Source organism: Bos taurus, chromosome 4 (assembly GCF_002263795.3).
Source record: "Bos taurus isolate L1 Dominette 01449 registration number 42190680 breed Hereford chromosome 4, ARS-UCD2.0, whole genome shotgun sequence".
Lineage (NCBI taxonomy): Eukaryota > Metazoa > Chordata > Mammalia > Artiodactyla > Bovidae > Bos > Bos taurus.
In genome coordinates, this window is record NC_037331.1 from 92635130 (window position 1) to 92656851 (window position 21722).

At 45.0% G+C, this 21722-nt stretch overlaps 1 protein-coding gene across 1 annotated transcript; it reads left to right on the forward strand.

Annotated features, from left to right (window-relative positions):
* The first annotated feature begins 12854 nt into the window (after positions 1–12854).
* On the forward strand, positions 12855–14917 carry HILPDA (hypoxia inducible lipid droplet associated). The gene is made up of 2 exons (NM_001105498.1): positions 12855–12971; positions 13833–14917. Exon 2 carries the CDS (start codon positions 13901–13903, stop codon positions 14195–14197), a length of 297 nt encoding a protein of 98 aa, NP_001098968.1. The 5' UTR covers positions 12855–12971; positions 13833–13900; the 3' UTR covers positions 14198–14917.
* Positions 14918–21722: the final 6805 nt, after the last annotated feature.

A 21722-nucleotide genomic window follows, 5' to 3' on the forward strand; every position in this document is an offset into this window, starting at 1 on the left:
TCTCCTCTTGCCCCCAGTCCCTCCCAGCATCAGAGTCTTTTCCAATGAGTCAACTCTTCCAATGAGGTGGCCAAAGTACTGGAGTTTCAGATTCAGCATCATTCCCTCCAAAGAAATCCCAAGGCTGCTCTCCTTCAGAATGGACTGGTTGGATCTCCTTGCAGTCCAAGGGACTCTCAAGAGTCTTCTCCAACACCACAGTTCAAAAGCATCAATTCTTCAGCACTCAGCCTTCTTCACAGTCCAACTCTCACATCCATACATAACCACAGGAAAAACCATAGCCCTGACTAGACGGACCTTTGTTGGCAAAGTAATGTCTCTGCTTTTGAATATGCTATCTAGGTTGGTCATAACTTTCCTTCCAAGGAGTAAGCGTCTTTCTAATTTCATGGCTGCAGTCACCATCTGCAGTGATTTTGGAGCCCAAAAAAATAAAGTCGGACAGTTTCCACTGTTTCCCCATCTATTTCCCATGAAGTGATGGGACCGGATGCCATGATCTTTGTTTTCTGAATGTTGAGCTTTAAGCCAACTTTTTCACTCTCCACTTTCACTTTCATCAAGAGGCTTTTTAGTTCTTCTTCACTTTCTGCCATAAGGGTGGTGTCATCTGCATATCTGGGGTTACTGATATTTCTCCCGGCAATCTTGATTCCAGCTTGTGTTTCTTCCAGTCCAGCGTTTCTCATGATGTACTCTGCATATGTTAAATAAGCAGGGTGATAATATGCAGCCTTGACGTACTCCTTTTCCTATTTGGAACCAGTCTGTTGTTCCATGTCCAGTTCTAGCTGTTGCTTCCTGACCTGCATACAGATTTCTCAAGAGGCAGGTTAGGTGGTCTGGTAGTCCCATGTCTTTCAGAATTTTCCACAGTTTATTGTGATCCACACAGTCAAAGGCTTTGGCATAGTCAATAAAGCAGAAATAGATGTTTTTCTGGAACTCTCTTGCTTTTTCCATGATCCAGCGGATGTTCGCAATTTGATCTCTGGTTCCTCTGCCTTTTCTAAAACCAGCTTGAACATCTGGAAGTTCACGGTTCACGTATTGCTGAAGCCTGGCTTGGAGAATTTTGAGCATTCCTTTACTAGCATGTGAGATGAGTGCAATTGTGCAGTAGTTTGAGCATTCCTTGGCATTGCCTTTCTTTGGGATTGGAATGAAAACTGACCTTTTCCAGTCCTGGGGCCCCTGCTGAGTTTTCCAAATTTGCTGGCATCTTGAGTGTAGCACTTTCACAGCATCATCTTTCAGGATTTGAAATAGCTCAACTGGAATTCCATCACCTCCACTAGCTTTGCTCGTAGTGATGCTTTCTAAGGCCCACTTGACTTCACATTCCAGATGTCTGGCTCTAGATGAGTGATCACACCATCGTGATTATCTGGGTCGTGAAGATCTTTTTTGTACAGTTCTTCTGTGTATTCTTGCCACCTCTTCTTAATATCTTCTGCTTCTGTTAGGTCTCTACCATTTCTGTCCTTTATCAAGCCCATCTTTGCATGAAATGTCCCCTTTGAATCTCTAATTTTCTTGAAGAGATCTCTAGTGTTTCCCATTCTGTTGCTTTCCTCTATTTCTTTGCATTGATCGCTGAAGAAGGCTTTCTTATCTCTTCTTGCTATTCTTTGGAACTCTGCATTCACATGCTTATGTCTTTCCTTTTCTCCTTTGCTTTTCACTTCTCTTCTTTTCACAGCTATTTGTAAGGCCTCCCCAGACAGCCATTTTGCTTTTTTGCATTTCTTTTCCACGGGGATGGTCTTGATCCCTGTCTCCTGTACAATGTCACCAACCTCATTCTATGGTTCATCAGGCTCTCTATCTATCAGATCTAGGCCCTTAAATCTATTTCTCACTTCCACTGTATAATCATAAGGGATTTGATTTAGGTCATACCTGAATGGTCTAGTGGTTTTCCCTACTTTCTTCAATTTCAGTCTGAATTTGGCAATAAGGAGTTCATGATCTGAGCCACAGTCAGCTCCTGGTCTTGTTTTTGCTGACTGTATAGAGCTCCTCCATCTTTGGCTGCAAAGAATATAATCAGTCTGATTTCGGTGTTGACCATCTGGTGATGTCCATGTGTAGAGTCTTCTCTTGTGTTGTTGGAAGAGGGTGATTGCTATGACCAGTGCATTTTCTTGGCAAAACTCTATTAGCCTTTGCCCTGCTTCATTGTATATTCCAAGGCCAAATTTGCCTGTTACTCCAGGTGTTTCTTGACTTCCTACTTTTGCATTCCAGTCCCCTATAATGAAAAGGACATCTTTTTGGGTGTTAGTTCTAAAAGGTCTTGTAGGTCTTCATAGAACCGTTCAACTTCAGCTTCTTCAGTGTTACTGGTTGGGGCATAGGCTTGGATTACCGTGATATTGAATGGTTTGCCTTGGAAACGAACAGAGATCATTCTGTCATTTTTGAGATTGCATCCAAGTACTGCATTTCGGACTCTGTTGACCATGATGGCCACTCCATTTCTTCTGAGGGATTCCTGCCCGCAGTAGTAGATATAATGGTCATCTGAGTTAAATTCACCCATTGCAGTCCATTTCAGTTCGCTGATTCCTAGAACGTCGACAGTCAGTCTTGCCATCTCTTGTTTGACCACTTCCAATTTGCCTTGATTCATAGACCTGACATTCCAGGTTCCTATGCAATATTGCTCTTTACAGCATCGGACCTTGCTTCTATCACCAGTCACATCCACAGCTGGGTATTGTTTTCTCTTTGGCTCCATCCCTTCATTCTTTCTGGAGTTATTTCTCCACTGATCTCCAGTAGCATATTGGGCCCTTACTGACCTGGGGAGTTCCTCTTTCAGAATCCTATCATTTTGCCTTTTCATACTGTTCATGGGGTTCTCAAGGCAAGAATACTGAAGTGGTTTGCCATTCTCTTCTCCGGTGGCGCACATTCTGTCAGATCCCTCCACCATGACCCGCCCGTCTTGGGTTGCCCCACCGGCATGGCTTAGTTTCATTGAGTTAGATACGCCTGTGGTCCTAGTGTGATTAGATTGACTAGCTTTCTGTGAGTATGGTTTCAGTGCATCTGCCCTCGGATGCCCTCTTGCAACACCTACCATCTTACTTGGGTTTCTCTTACCTTGGGTGTGGCGTATCTCTTCAGAGCTGCTCCAGCAAAGCGCAGCCGCTGCTCCTTACCTTGGACGAGGGGTATCTCCTCACCGCCGCCCTTCCTGACCTTCACCGTGGGATAGCGCCTCTAGGCCCTCCTGCGCCCGCGCAGCCATTGCTCCTTGGACGTGGGGTTGGTCCTCCTGGCCGCTGCCCCTGGCCTCGGGCTTGGGGGCGTGGGGTAGCTCCTCCCGGCCGCAGCCCCTGACCTCGGACTTGGGTAGCTCTTCTCCGCCGTTCCTGCGCCGTCGCAGCCTGGCACTCTCGGCCTCTGCCCCTGACCTCGGACGCGGGGTAACTCCTCTCGCCGCGCTATGTGCGCCGTCGCAGCCGGCGCCGCGGCCCATTGTTTAGCTATTACAAATAATGCTGCTTGTGTACAAGTTTTTGTGTGAACCCATGTCTTCAATTCTCCTGGGTAGTGGAATTAATGGGTCACATGATAACTCTATGTTTAACTTTTGGGGGGAACTCTCAAACTTTTCAACAGCAACTACACCATTTTACATTCCTCAGAGCAATATATAAGCATTCCATTTTCTTCACATCCTCAACACTTTTAATTTTATTTTCTTTAATACATTTAAATATATATGTGTGTGTGTGTGTGTTTCATTGAATATTCATTGGAAGGACTGATGCTGAAGCTGAAGCTCCAATACTTTGGCCATCTGATGCAAAGAACTAACTCACTGGAAAAGATCCTGATGCTGGGAAAGATTGAAGGCAAGAGGAGAAGGGGATGACAGAGGATGAGATGGTTGGAGGGCATCACTGACTCAATGGACACGAATTTAAGCAAGCTCTGGGAGTTGGTGATGGACAGGGAAGCCTGGACTGCTGGAGTCCATGGAGATGCAAAGAGTCAGACATGACTGAGCGACTGAACTGAACTGAACTGAACTGATATGCATGTGTGTGTGTATATGGCTGTCCTAGTGGGTAGAAGGTAGTATCTCTTTTTGTACATCCTATCTTGTGAGTTTAACACAAATTGTGGATACTATACACACACTACATATTTGCTTTTCCCATTTAATTTTGTGGAGATCATATCAGGATGTGCAAAACTTCTTATTCTTTTTTGCTGGCTTCATGGTATCCAGTTGTATGGATATGCAGTCTTCCTAGTTGTCGTTGACTTAGCCAGTCCCTTGCTGATAGGCTGCTGTTCTATTTTTACCCCCAGTCTTTTGTGCAAACAGTGCTGAAGTGGTTGCCTCTTATATTCTATTGTTCCCATACAGAAGTTTGCCTGTAATGATCATTCTGAGAAGTGGCATTCTAGATTAAAGGGCATGTGCATTCTTTTATTTTTATAGGTGTTGTCAAATTGGTTTCCACAGAAAGTGTACCAATTTACACTCACCAGCAGTGTGGGTACCTGTTTTTTAAATGGACCCAGAATCATAAGATCAGATTTGTGAGGCTAAAGTAGTCTTAGTATGTACTCCTGTGTGGGTCAAGTATGGAATCACTTCTTTTGAGGGCACTGGGGATAAGGACCCACCTCATCAGGAGGTTTCCTTGGTTGGCAGTTATCAAGGAGAAAGTAGAACCTGAAGTGGGTTCATTTTAGAACTCTGTCTACCCTTCCTTGGAATAGTGGGGACTAACTAAAGATGCTGGGCAAGATAATCATTTGTTCATTTATTCCTTCAGTCAACAAATATTTATTGAAAGCCTACAATGTGGAGCTAGATGCTAGGGTGGGATGAAAAAAAAGAGACAAGATAGACCTTTTGTTGATGTTTTCAGGCTCTTGAGGATATAAGACATTAACACAGGTAAGAGTAAGGTAACAACAAATAGTGAGGGAAATGTATGTCATGCTACCAGAGTCTGTAGCAAGTATCTGAGGGTCAGCAAACGGTTCCCAGAGGAAACATGTTTGAATTGAGATATGAAATATGAATAAAAGACTAGCTAAAGAAGGACTTCCCTGGCAGTCCAGTGACTAAGACTCCTAGCTTCTAATGCAGTGAGCTCAGGTTTGAATGCTGCCTGGGGAACTAAGATCTCACATGCTGTGCTGTGCACCAAAAAATAAATAAGCTAATCGATTAAAATAGTTGATCAGCCTTTAAAAAAAGACTAGATAAAGGGAAATCTCTTTTTCTTCCAGTGGAAAAAGCATGAAGTGAAAGTGAAAGTGAAGTCGCTCAGTCGTGTCCGACTCTTTGCGACCCCCTGGACTGTAGCCTACCGGGCTCCTCTGTCCATGGGATTCTCCAGGCAAGAATACTGGAGTGGGTTACCATTTCCTTCTCCAGGGCATCTTCCCGACCCGGGGATCAAACACAGGTCTCCTGCATTGCAGGCAGACGCTTTAACCTCTGAACCACCAGGGAAGCCCGGAAGAAGCATAGTTAACACACAAAGAAGGGAGGTAAAAATACCTACCTCACAGAGTTGTTATAAGAACTAACAAATAATTTCTGTGCTATATTTAGCAAAATTCTTGGCATGTCAGTTACTTGCAGAATGCTCTTTTTGTTTCCACTGTTTCATTCAGTCATGGGGGAATATTAAAATTCTAGATCCCAAAGCAAAGCATTGCCACCCTAGTTATGGTCTTATTTCAATTTCACTACCACCCAGTTCTCTCTCTTCCTCTATTTTTGGACTCCTATCCACTGCAGGACATCTGTAATGTCCACCTTAGAAGCTAATTTCTGAGGCAGCTTTACAAATAGCTGAGAAAAGAAGAAAAGCAAAAGGCAAGGGAGAAAGGCAATGAATGCAGAGTTTCAGGGAATAGCAAGGAGAGATAAGAAAGCCCTATTAAGTGAACAATGCAAAGAGACAGAGGAAAACAATAGAATGAGAAAGACTAGAGATCCCTTCAAGAAAACTGGAGATATCAAGGGAACATTTCAAGCAAGGATGGGCACGATAAAGAAGAGAAAAGGTAAGGGCCTAACAAAAGCAGAAGAGATTAAGAAGAGGTGGCAAGAATACACAGAAGAACTGTACAAAAAAGGTCTTAATGACCCAGATAACCACAATGGTGTGGTCTTACCCACAGCCAGATAACCTGGAGTGTAAAGCCAAGTGGGCCTTAGGAAGTATTATTATGAACAAAGCTAGTGGAGGTGATGGAATTCCAGCTGAGCTATTTCAAATCCTAAAAGATGATGCTGTTAAAAGTGCTGCACTTAATATGTCAGCAAATTTGGAAAACTCAGTAATGGCCACAATTTTCAATTCCAGTCCTAAAGAATGGCAATGGCAAAGAGTGTTCAAACTACTGTTCAACTGCTCTCATTTCACATTCTATAAGGTAATGCTCAAAATCCTAGGCCTTAGCAGTATGTGAACTATGAACGTCCAGATGTACAAGCTGGGTTTAGAAAAGGTAGAGGAATCAGAGATCAAATTGCCAACATTCAGTGGATCATAGAGAAAGCTAGGAAATTCCAGAAAAAAAATCTACTTTTGCTTCATTGACAGTACTAGAGTGTTTGACTGTATGGATAACAATAACCTGGAAAATTCTTAAAGAGATGGGAATACCATCTTACCTACCTCCTGAGAAGCCTGTATGCAGGTCAAGAAGCAACAATTAGAACCAGACATGGAACAACTCACTGGTTCCAAATTGGGAAAGGAATATGTCAAGGCTGTATATTGTCACCCTGCTTATTTAACTTCTACGCAGAGTACATCATGTGAAATGCCAGGCTGGATGAATCACAAACTGGAATCAAGATTGCTGGGAAATATTAACATCCTCAGATATGCAGATGAAACCACTCTAATGGTTGGAAATGAAGACGAACAAAAGAGCCTCCTGATAAAGGTGAAAGAGGAGAGTGAAAAAGCTGACTTAAAACTCAACATTCAAAAAACTGAGATAATGGCATCTGGTCCCATCACTTCATAGCAAATAGAAGGAGAAAAAGTGGAAACAGTAGCAGAGTTTATTTTCTTCGGCTCCAAAATCACTGCAGATGGTGACTGCAGCCATGAAAATAACAGACACTTGCTGGAGAAGGAAATGGCAACCCTCTCCAGTATTCTTGCCTGGAAAATCCCATGGACAGAGGAACCTGGCGGGCTACAGTCCATGGGGTCACAAAGAATCCGACACAACTTAGTGACTGAGCATGCACACGTATAACTGAACCACTCTTGTATACCAGAACCTAACACAAATTGTAAAGTAGCTACACTGTAATAAATATAACAAGCAAATTTTTAAAAATGAATAAAGATGCTTGCCTCTTGGAAGGAAAGCTATGACAAACCTAGAGAGCATAGTAGAAAGCAGAGACATCACTTTGCTGATAAAGGTTGATATAGTCAAATCTATGGTTTTTCTAGTAGTCATGCTTGGATGTGAGAGTTGGACCATGAAGAAAGCTAAGCGCCACAGAACTGATGCTTCTGAACTGTGGTACTGGAGAAGATTCTTGATAGTTCCTTGGACTGCAAGATCAAACTAGTCAATCTTAAAAGAAATCAACCCTGAATATTCATTGGAAGGACTGATGCTTAAGCTGAAGCTCTAATACTTTGGCCACTTGATGTGAAGAGCCAACTCACTGGAAAAGACCCTAATGCTGGGAGATTGAAGGCAGGAGAAGGGGGCAAGAGAGGATGAGTGGTTGGACCACTCGCTCAATGGACATGAGTTTGAGCAAGTGCTGGGAGATAGTGAAGGACAGGGAAGCCTGGCATGCTGCAGTCCATGGGGTCGCAAAGAGTTGGACATGATTTAGTTACTGAACAAAAACAATAACAGAAGCTAATTAGATTAATAAATACCATACATTTTGCCCTAATCTATACCAAGTACTTTACACCCATTATTTAATCTTCATAATAATCTCAGTAGGTACAAACTATTATTATTTCCATTTTACAAATGAAGAGACTGAAGCAAGCAAAGCCCAAGGACAATAGCTAGCAAGTCGCAGAGCAGTATTCAAATTCAAGTTGGACTGATTTCTAACCACAACCTTACCCAGGCCGTGGGTTGCTACTTATCTTAAATCTTATTTACCCAACCAGGTGACAAGTTTATTTTAGGACAAGAACTTGCCTTTCTCGTTTTAATAAAAAGAGCTAAGATTTATAGGTTAGAGCGTCTGCCTGCAATGCGGGAGATCTGGGTTCGATCCCTGGGTTGGGAAGATCCCCTGGAGAAGGAAATGGCAACCCACTCCAGTATTCTTGCCTGGAGAATCCCATGGACAGAGGAGCTTGGTGGGCTACAGTCCACAGGTTGCAAAGAGTCGGACATGACTGAGCACTTCACTTTCACATGACACATACTTTACATGTATTAGTTCAAATCCTCATAACTCTTTTATATATTATTTCCCTCATGTTACAGATTAGGAGATTAGGGCTCAAAAGGATTAACCAACTTGGCCTGCAGATACAACAGACAAGAATCTTGATATAGGTAGGCCCAGTACCTACCCAGAGATGAGGAGATGATGTAGAAGAATATTTGTAATTGATAAATGGGAAATCACAGGACTATATTCACCCAAACTCTGGTTTTCTGCATCTAGCGTGATGTTTGCACAGTGGCAGTAAATAGGGGAGAGGGAATTGTCAGAGAGCTGCCTATCTCTTCCTTCAAGCTCTATGAGAATAAACTTTTAGACTTGACAGTAAGCAGAGCCCAACGGGTTATTGTGGAATTCCTATGTTGCCTCACTGAACATAGGCAACTGTGACCAAAGTCTCTCACTGGGAGTTTTGTGGTAGAGAATACAGATAATTTTAACACTTACAGCACGTTTTCCATGTACCAGGCAGCATTCTCCTTCCTTCATGTGGTTTAACTCATTTAATTTCCAGGTAAGGACTGTTAACCTCCCATATCACAGCTGAGAAATTGAAGTGCCTAAAGGTTAAACAATTTGCCCGAGGCCTCTAACTAGCAAGGGCGGGGGACACTCGTTAGCGTGGTTTCAGAGCTGGCAGGAGAGAAAGAGAAGTCGCTCAATCGTGTTCGACTCTTTGCAACCCGATGGACTGCAGCCTATCAGGCTCCTCTGTCCATGGGATTTTCCTTGCAAGAATACTGGAGTGGGCTGCCATTTCCTTCTCCAGGGGATCTTCCCGACCCAGGGAGCAAACCGGAGTCTCCTCACTGCAGACAGACGCTTTGCCATCTGAGCTACCAAGGAACTCAGTTGGTAAAGAATCCGCCTGCAATGCAGAAGACTTGGATTCGATTCCTGGGTCAGAAAGATCTGCTGGAAAAGGGATAGGCTACCCACTCCAGTATCACGATGGTGTGATCACTGACCTAGAGCCAGACATCCTGGAATGTGAAGTCCAGTGGGCCTTAGAAAGCATCACTACGAACAAAGCTAGTGGAGGTGATGGAATTCCAGTTGAGCTATTTCAAATCCTGAAAGATGATGCTGTGAAAGTGCTACACTCAATATGCCAGCAAATTTGGAAAACTCAGCAGTGGACCCAGGACTGGAAAAGGTCAGTTTTCATTCCAATCCCAAAGAAAGGCAATGCCAAAGAATGCTCAAACTACCGCACAATTGCACTCATCTCACATGCTAGTAAAGGAATGCTCAAAATTCTCCAAGCCAGGCTTCAGCAATACGTGAACCGTGAACTTCCAGATGTTCAAGCTGGTTTTAGAAAAGGCAGAGGAACCAGAGATCAAATTGCCAACATCCGCTGGATCATCGACAAAGCAAGAGAGTTCCAGAAAAACATCTATTTCTGCTTTCTTGACTATGCCAAAGCCTTTGACTGTGTGGATCACAATAAACTGTGGAAAATTCTGAAAGACATGGGACTACCAGACCACCTGACCTGCCTCTTGAGAAATTTGTATGCAGGTCAGGAAGCAACAGCTAGAACTGGACATGGAACAACAGACTGGTTTCAAATAGGAAAAGGAGTACGTCAAGGCTGCATATTATCACCCTGCTTATTTAACTTATATACAGAGTACATCATGAGAAACGCTGGGCTGGAAGAAGCACAAGCTGGAATCAAGATTGCCGGGAGAAATATCAATAACCTCAGATAGGCAGATGACACCACCCTTATGGCAGAAAGTGAAGAGGAACTAAAAAGCCTCTTGATGAAAGTGAAAGAGGAGAGGGAAAAAGTTGGCTTAAAGCTCAACATTCAGAAAACGAAGATCATGGCATCCGGTCCCATCACTTCATGGGAAATGGATGGGGAAACAGTGGAAACAGTGTCAGACTTTATTTTTTTGGGCTCCAAAATCACTGCAGATGGTGACTGCAGCCATGAAATTAAAAGACACTTACTCCTTGGAAGGAAAGTTATGACCAACCTAGATAGCGTATTCAAAAGCAGAGATATAACTTTGCGAACAAAGGTCCATCTAGTCAAGGCTCTGGTTTTTCCAGTGGTCATGTATGGATGTGAGAGTTGGACTGTGAAGAAAGCTGAGCGCCAAAGAATTGATGCTTTTGAACTGTGGTGTTGGAGAAGACTCTTGAGAGTCCCTTGGACTGCAAGGAGATCCAACCAGTCCATTCTGAAGATCAGCCCTGGGATTTCTTTGGAAGGAATGATGCTAAAGCTGAAACTCCAGTACTTTGGCCACCTCATGTGAAGAGTTGTCTCATTGGAAAAGACTCTGATGCTGGGAGGGATTGGGGGCAGGAGGAGAAGGGGACGACAGAGGATGAGATGGCTGGATGGCATCACCGACTCGATGGACGTGAGTGAGTGAACCCCAGGAGTTGGTGATGGACAGGGAGGCCTGGCGTGCTTCGATTCATGGGGTCGCAAAGAGTCAGACACAACTGAGCGACTGAACTGAACTGAACTGAACCCACTCCAGTATTCTTGGGTTTCCCTTGTGGCTCAGCTGGTAAAGAATCTGCCCGCAAAGCGGGAGACCGGGGTTCGATTCCTGGGTTGGGAAGATCCCTTGGAGAAGGAAAAGGCTACCTACTCCAGTATTCTGGCCTGGAGAATTCCATGGACTGTATAGTTAATGGGGTCGCAAAAGAGTTGGACATGACCAGAAAAGGTATATATACCAAAACATTTGAGGGCTTTCCTCATAGCTTAGAGCTGGAGCCCCTCCTGAATAACAGTGCAAAAGAAGAGTTACTTGAGTCCGGCGAAAATAGAGACGAAACTGTAGCTTAATGAAGAACCAAAAATTCCTGCAAGCTGAGTAGAAAAGTTAATTTCTCTGTGCCTGCCTGCCTGCCAGCACGTCTCCCATCTGCAACTTTCCTCCTTCTCGGCGGCCTTTCCCGCCCCTCCTCCTCTGACAGCAGACGGAGCCGGGATAGTAGGTGAAAGGTCGCAGCGGGGTTTGGCAACTCCCGGTTGGTCCCGCCTCTTTTCCGCTGAGCCGGCGGAGCCGAGGGAGCGCCTGGATTGTCGCTCGTCCAGTCCAGGCAAGCGGAGCCGACAGTCCTAAAGCTCCGGGGACCTGCTAGAGTCACCAATTTGGAGCTTTGCCCCCTCACCTCCCCACGAGGAAGGCAGCGAAACCACCCACGGCCTTCCTTCCACGGCGTGGACATTCCCTCCCCAGGGGCCTCCCCATTCCCAGCGTGTCCCCAGCAATTTATTTCCCGAGATCAGCCATTGGGTGCCCTCACGACACCCAGTGACTTGTGGGGGGGGGGGGGGCAGGGATGAGGTTTGGGAGCACCCTGGGAGCGTGGTGCTTAATGAGGCTTCCTCAGCCCCCAGTCTGGGAGGTAGCTTCTAGGCGTTTCCTCGTAGCTCAGTCGGTAAAGAATCTGCCTGCAATGCATAAGATCCAGGTTCGATTTCTGGGTCGGGAAGCTCCCCTGGAGAAGGAAATGGCAACCCGCTCCAATGTTTTTGCCTGGTGAATTCCATAGATAGAGGAGCCTGGCTGGCTATAGTCCACGGGGTCGCAAGAGTCGGACACGGCTTAGGGACTAAACCACCACCTAGACTGTGACCTCCTAGGACTTTCGTTCATCCTCAGACTTCGTTCCGTGGCCACATTGTACACGAGAAAACTGACATCCAGTGCCTGCCAAGGAACTCGGTCACATGCTCAGACACGAGGGCCAGGTGTGTATTCCACATTTTGGAACTGTGACAAACTCTCATGAAAGGCAGGGTTTATGATGTAAAAAGACGCCATTCCAGAGATACAATGGCAAAGAAAACTCGGAATAGGGACTGGGGGGCGGGGGCGGGGGTGGCGTTTGGAATCCTGTTACCTCTAGGAAGTGAAACAATGTCAACTTTTCAGTTCCCGAATGAAGGAAACGGGCAGTATGGTGGGGGGTGGGTGGAGCGAGGGCCTGAGGCCCTCTGACAGTCTGTGCTTTGCTGAAATCTGCGGCGAAAAATGCATCCCCAGCCGCCCGCCGGACCTCATCCCACGCAGTCTGAGAGCCCTTGGATTGCACCAATTTAGGTGTGTTTTCCATCTACTTGGTATGCGGGAGTAATGACTTTCTAATTCCCTCAAACGTTTCCTACAGCTAGAAAAGGCAGTTGAAGTTAACATACATGCCTTGTGCCATGTCCACCTCAGTGACTCAGTCGCACAGCGTTTATTTCCAGAAACAGCCCTGACCGAAGCTGCTGAGAACTGCCTGGGACCCCAGACCGCCCTCGCCTAGGGGCGGGGCCGCGAGCTTGCGTCAGGGCTCCAGTGCGCGCGCGCGCGGGCTCCTGGCCGCACCGCGGGTATAAATGGGCCGGGTGGCCCCAGCTCAGAGTTTCGCTGCAAGCTGCGCTTTTAGCTGCAGAGGGGCGTCTGGGTTGACATCTCGTGGGTCGACTTTCTTTCCGACTCCGCGCGACCCGTTATTACAGCAAGCGGGCCGCTCCTGGCCCTTCCTCCTGGAGGTGAGCGGCTTTGTAGGCTTCCCGGCTCCCCGCCCCCATCCCCAGGGCTGCGTGCCCCGCGGGTCTCCTGGCGTTCCCCCGCCTGGGACTGCGCTGTGGAGAGCGTCCCTTCTCGTCCCCACCTGGGGCCCCACTCAGCCACCCCGCCCAGCTTTCTCCAGGGATGGCCCTAACTAGGATCCGTGTGCCCACCCCATGCTGTGCCCATCCAGAGCACACCGAGCATCTCCTTCCTGTTGCTTGTAGGAACTGCCCGTTTTCTTGCCTGTCCCCCCTAGACTGGAAGGCGCCTGAGGGCCGAGTTCGTGTCTGTAGGGCCTCGAGTGGCCCTAGTGCCATCCGGGGTGCCTAACAAGTTGTGGGTGTTCAGGGCGTACTTGTTAAATAAGTGAACTTGATATATTTTACTCCGTTAGGATTATTTAGACTTTTTAAAAGTTTATGATTAATTTACACCTGACTGAGATGTGATGGAGATTTCCAGGCAGGTTGCTTTTGCTTTCTCAAGGACATGTTCTTATATTCCTGCAATCGACCCTCCTACCCCCTGCACCCTTACCCCCCAAAAAAGAACTGGGTTTTTACATCAGGAATGTTTGTGGTCCCTGGACTGTGGAACAGGGATTCTCTATACCTGAAAGCAGAAGCAAAAGTTTTAAGGAATGCTCTTGAATTAGTCCAAAAAGCTGAGTCGTTCCACAGCTGGTGGGAGCCATGGCATTTACAGTGTGAATTTACCTGGAGGTTCTGCCCTGGCCCCTGCCTCCCTGACTGGCTGGCCACCTGCTTAGCTCTAGGGTCAAGGTCAGAGGCAGGCATATCCAGGAAGGCTGGAGATTAACCGTGGCTCTCTCTTCTCAGGATCCAGAGGCCTTTCAGAAGCAGGAGTCAGCTGTGTTGTTCTACAAAGGAGTGGAATTCTTGAAGCCATGAAGCATATGTTGAACCTCTATCTCTTAGGTGGGGTGATGACCTTGCTCTCCATCTTCATTGGACTGATGGAGTCCCTGGAGGCCTGCTGGAGAGCCTGTCTCCTGGGAGCTCCTGGGCCACCAGAGGTCAGCTTGCCAACACAGAGCCCCCAAGGGTCTTCCAGACCATCCATCCAGAGGGGTGTGATAAGACCTCCTTCCACTGTTTATAACCTTGGAACAGTGTCCAAAATACCACCAACTCTACCAGTTCCTGGGCAGGCAAGCTCCACATCAGTGTTATCAGAGAACTAACTGTTACTAGGCCCTCGAAGAACCTCATCTGGATACTCCTTGTTCTGGAAAAAGCCTGTTTAATCACAGATCTTAGTGGGTGGCCTGTGGCTGTGGAATGGAGTGATCTCACTCTCCTCTCCAGTCTGCCCTATGCTTGGCTGTCCTGGGCAGCCTGGCTTTGTCTTCTTTTAGTTGAGGACTTGTGCTGGAACTTCAGCTGTTGGGAGATGGTCTTAGTTTCAATCCTACTTTCTAAGTATCTGCCAAGAATTCTTTTGGACTTGGGTGTCTTATAGTCAGTTTACTTGGTATTCAGCTTTTTTCCCATGAGAGCTCTTCTGTGTGCAGATAACAGTTAAGAGTTGTGTGGGTTGGCTGTAGGAAGGGGGAAGGTGGAGTCTTCTGTGTCCCATTCTCATTTTTACATTTTTTAAAGTTCTTCCTCCAACTTAGCGAGTATGTGTGTGTGTGTATTGGTCTGAAGTGGACAGGGGAATGATAGCACCTGCTTGGGACAAGGGCATTTTGGCCACCTTGTGGCTTAAATAAGTTTTTCTAATGAAATAAGGTTGAATGTATATTTCCACTCCGTGTCTTGTTGACTCCTGCCCTTGAAATTAGTGATAGGGAAGGGTTTTAATGTGCACATCTGAGGTTTCATATCTTAAAACATAGGAGCAGAAAAGTATGTAAAACACTTTGTTTAAAACATAAGGTAAATAAACCTTTGAACGTGGAGGCAGGTGCACTTGGGGCTGCCCTGTATCAACCAGTTGTCCCAGCCTGCTGCTAAGTCACTTCAGTCATGTCTGACTCTGTGCGACCCCATAGACGGCAGCCCACCAGGCTCCCCCGTCCCTGGGATTCTCCAGGCAAGAACACTGGAGTGGGTTGCCATTTCCTTCTCCAATGCATGAAAGTGAAAAGTGAAAGGGAAGTCGCTCAGTTGTGTCCGACTCTTCGAGACCCCATGGACTGCAACCCACCAGGCTCCTCCATCCATGGGATTTTCCAAGCAAGAGTACTGGAGTGGGGTGCCATCGCCTTCTCCGTGTCCCAGCCTAGGCCAAGGCTATTAGAGTTTTCTCTTGACTCTATCCATCTCTAAAGAAAAAGAAAAATGGTCCTTTCTGAAAATCCTTCAGCTTCAGTCCCTGGAGAAGACTTGAGTCCAGTAGGCGTTTTTTCTCTGCGTTCTTATCTACTCAATTCTGATTGTTCTCCAGGTCAGCTGGTGAAATGTCTGTGCTTCACTGATGATTGTTTCTGCTCTCCCAGACCTAACAGCTTGGACTTTCCAGAAAAATGGAGATTTTTTTTTCCTTGAATTCCCTCCTTCATCCCCACTCCATATTGAAGCATATTCATTCCTCTGCGTATGGTAATTAACACACTCATCTTGGTACACACACCCTTTTGTATATGGTGAGTCTGATTTACTTTTGCTAAAGGGTAAGAATGGTGCATGGTTGTCCTCTGCTAAATCGGTTTTATTTTCTGAGTGTTCTTTGTTTTTGGCTGTGCTGGGTCTTGGCGGCTGTGCGGGCTCCTTGACGAGAGTGGGGGCTGCTCTCTAGTTGCAGTGCTTGGACTTCTCATACTGCAGTGGCTTCTCTTTTTGGGGAGCACAGGTTTTAGGGCACGTGGGCTTCAGTAGTTGCGGCTCCCAGGCTCTAGATCACATGCTCAATAGTTCTGTGGGCTTAGTTCCTCCTCAGCATGTGGGGTCTTCCTGGATCAGATATCAAACCCATGTCTCCAGCATTGGTAGGCGGGGGGATTCTTTACCACTGAGCCACCAGGGAAGCCCTCTTCCTGAGTGTTCTTAAACTCAAGTGCTACTACCCCAGACTTCCCTGGTGGCTCAGATGGTAAAGAATCTTGAGTTCAATCCCTGGGTTAGGATGATCCCCTAGAGAAGAGAATGGCAACCCACTCCAGTATTCTTGCCTAGAGAATAACATGGACAGAGGAGCCTGGCAACAGTCCATGGGGTCACAAAGAATTGAACACAACTGACTGACTAACACATAGCCCAGAAACCAGTGGTTTGGGCATCACTTTTATTTATTGTGCTGTGGTAATTCTTAGTGCTGTTGGCAAGTATTTCCAGCTTCCCACCTGGGCACATGATAAAAGATTGCTCTCTGGTCTTTCGTGATTGGCTGGGCTTATGTGACGTGTCTTGGTAGCAGAGTACTCTTAGAAATATAGTTGGCTTTTTGTCTCTGATTTCAGGCAGTTTCATGCCATAGCTGCCCTTTTCTAGACATTTTTCTTAGATTTGGTGTCTTTTTTCATTCTTATGCCTTTTCAACTACTTGGGGGCATTTTCATCTTTTGGTTGGAGACCTGCACCTGAAGTCTCTTTCCCAAGCAGTTTAGCTTAATGGAAATGGTTACTGAGTGCCACAAATTAAATAAGGTCTTGGCTCTAAAACAATTTAAACTACTCAGGTTTCAACAGAGATGTGATGAGTAGGGTAAAAAACTGTCCCTGTGCCTGGCAGAGGGGTTTCCTTGGTTACTGGATTTTCAGTGTTAAGAACTGGAATGGTTCTGATCAAACCAGGACTGTTACCATAACAACAAAGCTGAGTTTGAGTTTTCTTTTGAGTGATTTTTGTCACTCCAAGCATCTCCATTTTATCTCTTGCCATTTAGGGATGCCCTGGAGGAGGAAATGGCAACTCACAATACCCAAGGTATTGGGATTGCCTGGGAAATCCCATGGACAGGAGCCTGGTAGGGCTGCAGTCCATAGTGTCGCAGTCAGACACGACTGAGCATGCATTTAAGGATGAGAAGCAGTTGCTTCTTGAACCCCTGTGACATCCATAGTCTCTCTTGATCCCTTTACCTTCTTGCAAGCTGGCCAATTCTCTTCTGAACTCATCCTGGGGTGCTTTGTCAGTGACAGCCAACTGTATCCAATTTCTGCTGCTAAAATTCTATTCTCTTGACTCTCCTAGCTTATTAGGTAGATTATTAAAGTATAACATCTAAGTTACTGCAGGCCACAATTTTACCAAATGTTTTGCTACTGTATAACATGGATTGCTGACCTTCTAGCCTCCAGTAAGATTTCTTTGCTGCCCTCCACATTAGTTATTCATACATATTAAGTGTTGTTTTTTAAATAATATGTAACACCCGCCTCTAGATTCTGATTTCTTTATCAGTCAGAACAAATTAGGTTATACTGCAGCAACCACCCTGAAAACTTTGCAGCTTAAAACAGAGAACAATGGCCTAAGGATGTCTTCCCAAGAAGCAGAATTGAGAGCTAATCAAGAACTATTCCCTTTGCTCCAGGTAAGGGGCTGTCATCACATCTACGCAGTGGAACATCACAGTCACTAGGCTATTGTGTTTTCCATTTGTCCCCACTCCCGTGACTTCATTTATCCTGTCCCTGTTCCACCAAAGTACATTAGATGTGTGGCTGCTACTGCTAAGTCACTTTAGTCGTGTCCGACTCTGTGTGACCCCATAGACAGCAGCCCACCAGGCTCCGCTTTCCCTGGGATTCTCCAGGCAAGAACACTGGAGTGGGTTGCCATTTCCTTCTCCAATGCATGAAAGTGAAAAGGAAGTCACTCAGTCGTGTCCGACTCTTCACGACCCCATGGATTGCAGCCTACCAGGCTCCTCTGTCCATGGGATTTTCCAGGCAAGAGTACTGGAGTGGGGTGCCATCGCCTTCTCCGAGATGTGTGGCACATGGCTTGTTTTAGTTTATCGTTGTCTAGCTCAAGCCACATCTGAAACTGTCAATAGCAACTATTGTGCATCATGCAGATTCTTGAATTTGAACTTGACGTGACTGAAGGGAATTCTTGGGTTGTTTCCTTTGTGGGGGAACATATAGTAAATGTGTTCTACCTGCAGGAGAAATAGTGAGCTGAAAGGTTGTTGACTAGAAGGGTTATTAGTAGTCATTTGTTCAGTCACTAAGTCATGTACAATTCTTTGTGACCCCATGGACTGCAGCACACAAGCCTTCCCTGTCCTCACTATCTCCTGGAGTTTGCTCAGACTCATTTCCGTTGAGTTGATAATGCCATCCAACCATCTCATCCTCTGTTGCCCCCTTCTCCTCCTAGCCTCTGTCTTTCACAGCATCAGAGTCTTTTCCAATGAATTGGCTCTTCAAATCAGGTGGCCAAAGTATTGGAGCTTCAGCTTCAGCATCAGTCCTTCCAATGTATATTCAAGGTTGATTTCCTTTAGGATTGACTGGTTTGATGTCCTTGCTGTCCCAGGGACTCTCAAGAGTCTTTTCCAGCACCGCAGTTTGAAAGCATCAATTTTGGGGCGCTCAGCCTTCTTTATAGTCCAACTCACACATACGTACATGACTACTGGAAAGGTCATCATTAACATTCCTCAAATATTTCTGCCCTTGCCTTCTAAGCACATGACAGAATCGCACTTTCTGACATCCTTGCGTTGAATGGAGCCATATAATTAGTTCTGGCCAGAAACTTGCGAGTAGAAATGATTTGTGTCGATTCTAGGTTGGTGCATTTAAGCACAGGTTCAGAAACCTCCAAAGCCCTGTTTGCTTCTATCACAGTCACCAGCAGGGCTCTAGATGAATTTGTTCCATTAACGTAGTCCTGGAGTACGGGTCATGGAGCAGAGCCTTCAGCTGATCCCTGCTGAACATGTAACATACACAGAAAAAAACTTTGTCCTTTTTTTTTAATACATTGTATTTTATTTATTTATTTGGCTGTGCCAGGTCTTAGCTGTGGTATGTAGGATCTTCAGTTGTAGCATGTGAACTCTTAGTTGCTGCATGTCGGATCTAGTTACCCAACTAGGGATTGGTCCGAGAGAGCAAGAGTCCAAACCACTGGACCACCAGGGAAGTGCCCCTCTGTTGTCTTACGCTACTGCCATGTGGACTTTTTGCTAACTTGGCCTATCCTGATAACATTGCTTATAGTACCTACTGTGTGCTGGATGCCAGGCATCAACTAAAATCTCATCACTACCTATCTCAGATAACATGCAAGATGGAAGGAGGGATGCATGTAAACAATATTTCATGGCTTTACTATAGAATGACATGGCTACATACATAATATGGACAGTGGCTACATAAAGTTATTTATGGACAGGAGACAGATGTTAAGGATCTGAGTTTTATTTTTAATTTCTTTATATTGGTTGTGCCACGTGGCTTGTGGGATCTTAGTTTCCCAACCAGAGATTGAATCCAGGCCCTTGGCAGGGAAAGCTCAGAATGCTAACCACTGGACCACAGGGATGTCCCAGAGGATCTGAATTTTTAAAAAATGAATAGGCTATCTAGTTAAGAAAGAGTTTCCCAGTAGAGCAAATAGTGTGAGTAAGGGCATGGAGCTGAAACTAAGCACATGTTTAGAGAACTGCAACTATTTTAAAATATAGTTGTTAGCTTGAAGCTGTAACTCTAGTGCCATCTACTGGAATGGAATGAAGAGAATGAACTGCTTTAAATGTATGCTTTCTGGGTTTGAAGCACTGCACTCCTAAAGCGTAGGAGAAGTATCAGAATATTAAGGACTAGAAGATACGATCTAGTTTAGCACTGTCCAATAAAGGTATAATACAAGCTGTATATATGATTTAAAATTGTCTAGTAGTCACATGAAAAAGAAAAAAGAAACAGGAAAAGGTATTTTAAATTTTAGCTAACCTAATACATTAAGAATATTTCAATATGTAATCAACATGAAAAGTTATTAATGAGATGTTTTACATTTTTATTTTTGTTCTAAGTGTGTATTTGTATTGGTGAGTATTTTACACTTACAACACACCTGCATTTGGATTAGCCACATTTCAAGCGCTTAGTAATCACGTGTGGCTGGTGGCTACTGTATTGGGTGATGTCTTATCATTTTACCACAGAGGAAACAGAAGGAAACTAAGTAACTTAGATAATGTTGTTGAATTAATTGGTCTCTTCCAGTATGCAGCTCTTTTGTCTACATCATGGGTTTTTTTGTTTGTTTGTTTGTTTTCAAGGACTCTTGAAAGTGCAGTAAAGAAAAATAAGTCAATAATGAGTTTTATCACCCTTGAGGTAATTCTTATGTGGGCACATGTGCTGGGAGCCGGAGAGACATTCCACTTGTGACGAAGGTCATGAGGAAGGAGGCTCGGCATACGCAAAGGCTGGATCGAGCCTCAGGAGTCCCCCTGGATATTCTCGAGCATCTACCCCCAAAAAACCAGAGTCTGCCTACTTTATTGCTTTGTGCTCTCACCTCTGTCTTTACTGGGGGCTGTCCCCTACCACCATCTCGCTCTCTCTGACAAAGAGTTAACTTACAGCTCCAATTAATAAAAGTTCCTAGGCAATTAGCAGTGTTTAAATCCAAACCCCTCAGATGGCTCTCTAACTCGCCTGACAAATTTACCCAGACTCCTACAGCTATGCATACGATTGTTTACAGTCTCCCAGCCTCTAGAGGCACGGGAAGCTTAAGATATTCAAATAGCTTAGAGCCTCTCAGAGAGTTAGAAACTGTCAGAATAAAACTAGTAAAAGATTTCATTGATGAACCAATGCTTGCTGCCAAGTTTTCACATCCCCTGTATTGTATCCTTGAATGTGTATTAATTAATATAGTTGGTATGTAGAAAAAATAAGTAGTGGCCTTGGTGTTAGTAACTTTAGACCCTTAAGGTAATAAATTCTTTCCTTTGTTGTAAACCCATTACACATCCCCCCTATAGGAATGCAATTTTATCTTCGGAAGATGGTGCCAAACCTTAAAATAATTACTCTTAGGGAAAATAAGTCTTTGTTGATAAGTCTTTGTCAAGAGTCATAAAATGTTAATAGGCCTTCTGGCCATAAGATGATGTAAATCACCTAAACCATTTGTATACGATAAATTTGCAGGAAAGAAACCCTGGTTTTTGATAAGGATCAAATACTGCTGACTTTGCATCCCCTATTATCCTCTATGTGTAACTTAGGGTATAAAAGCCCCTGTTGAAAATAAAGCTACGGGCCTTGCTCACCAACGCTTGGTCTCCCCATGTCATTCTTCCCCTCAACTTCCAGCTGAGTCTCCATCTGGAGCACGGATATCCTCTGCGACCATTTATTTGCCTGGGCTTCTAAGACCCACTCAAGAAGGTGTCTAAGGTGGGGCACCTTCCACTATTCGAGAGGGCGCCTGCGGCCTCCATGGTCAGAGCTAACCTGGTGTCATGGGTTATATTGATTTTCTGCGTAAACCAAGCTACTCAGCTTCTTTTCTCCACTGAATTTTCCTACTGAGCTATCCTCATTCTATTACTGTTTATATCTTTGACGAATAAATAAATAAATAGGTCACCGAAGCCGTCTCTCCTTCGAATACCCTGGATCAGCTGGGGCTGGACCCCGGCACACATGTGAGATTTTTTTTCCTAAGCAAACTTAATTGTAACAAAATTTAAAATTATAAAATGGCTATAACTTACAATGCTTGTTTTATGTCCTGCTTTGCACACAAGAGTATTAATAATGCCAACAAACTTGATTTGCTTTATA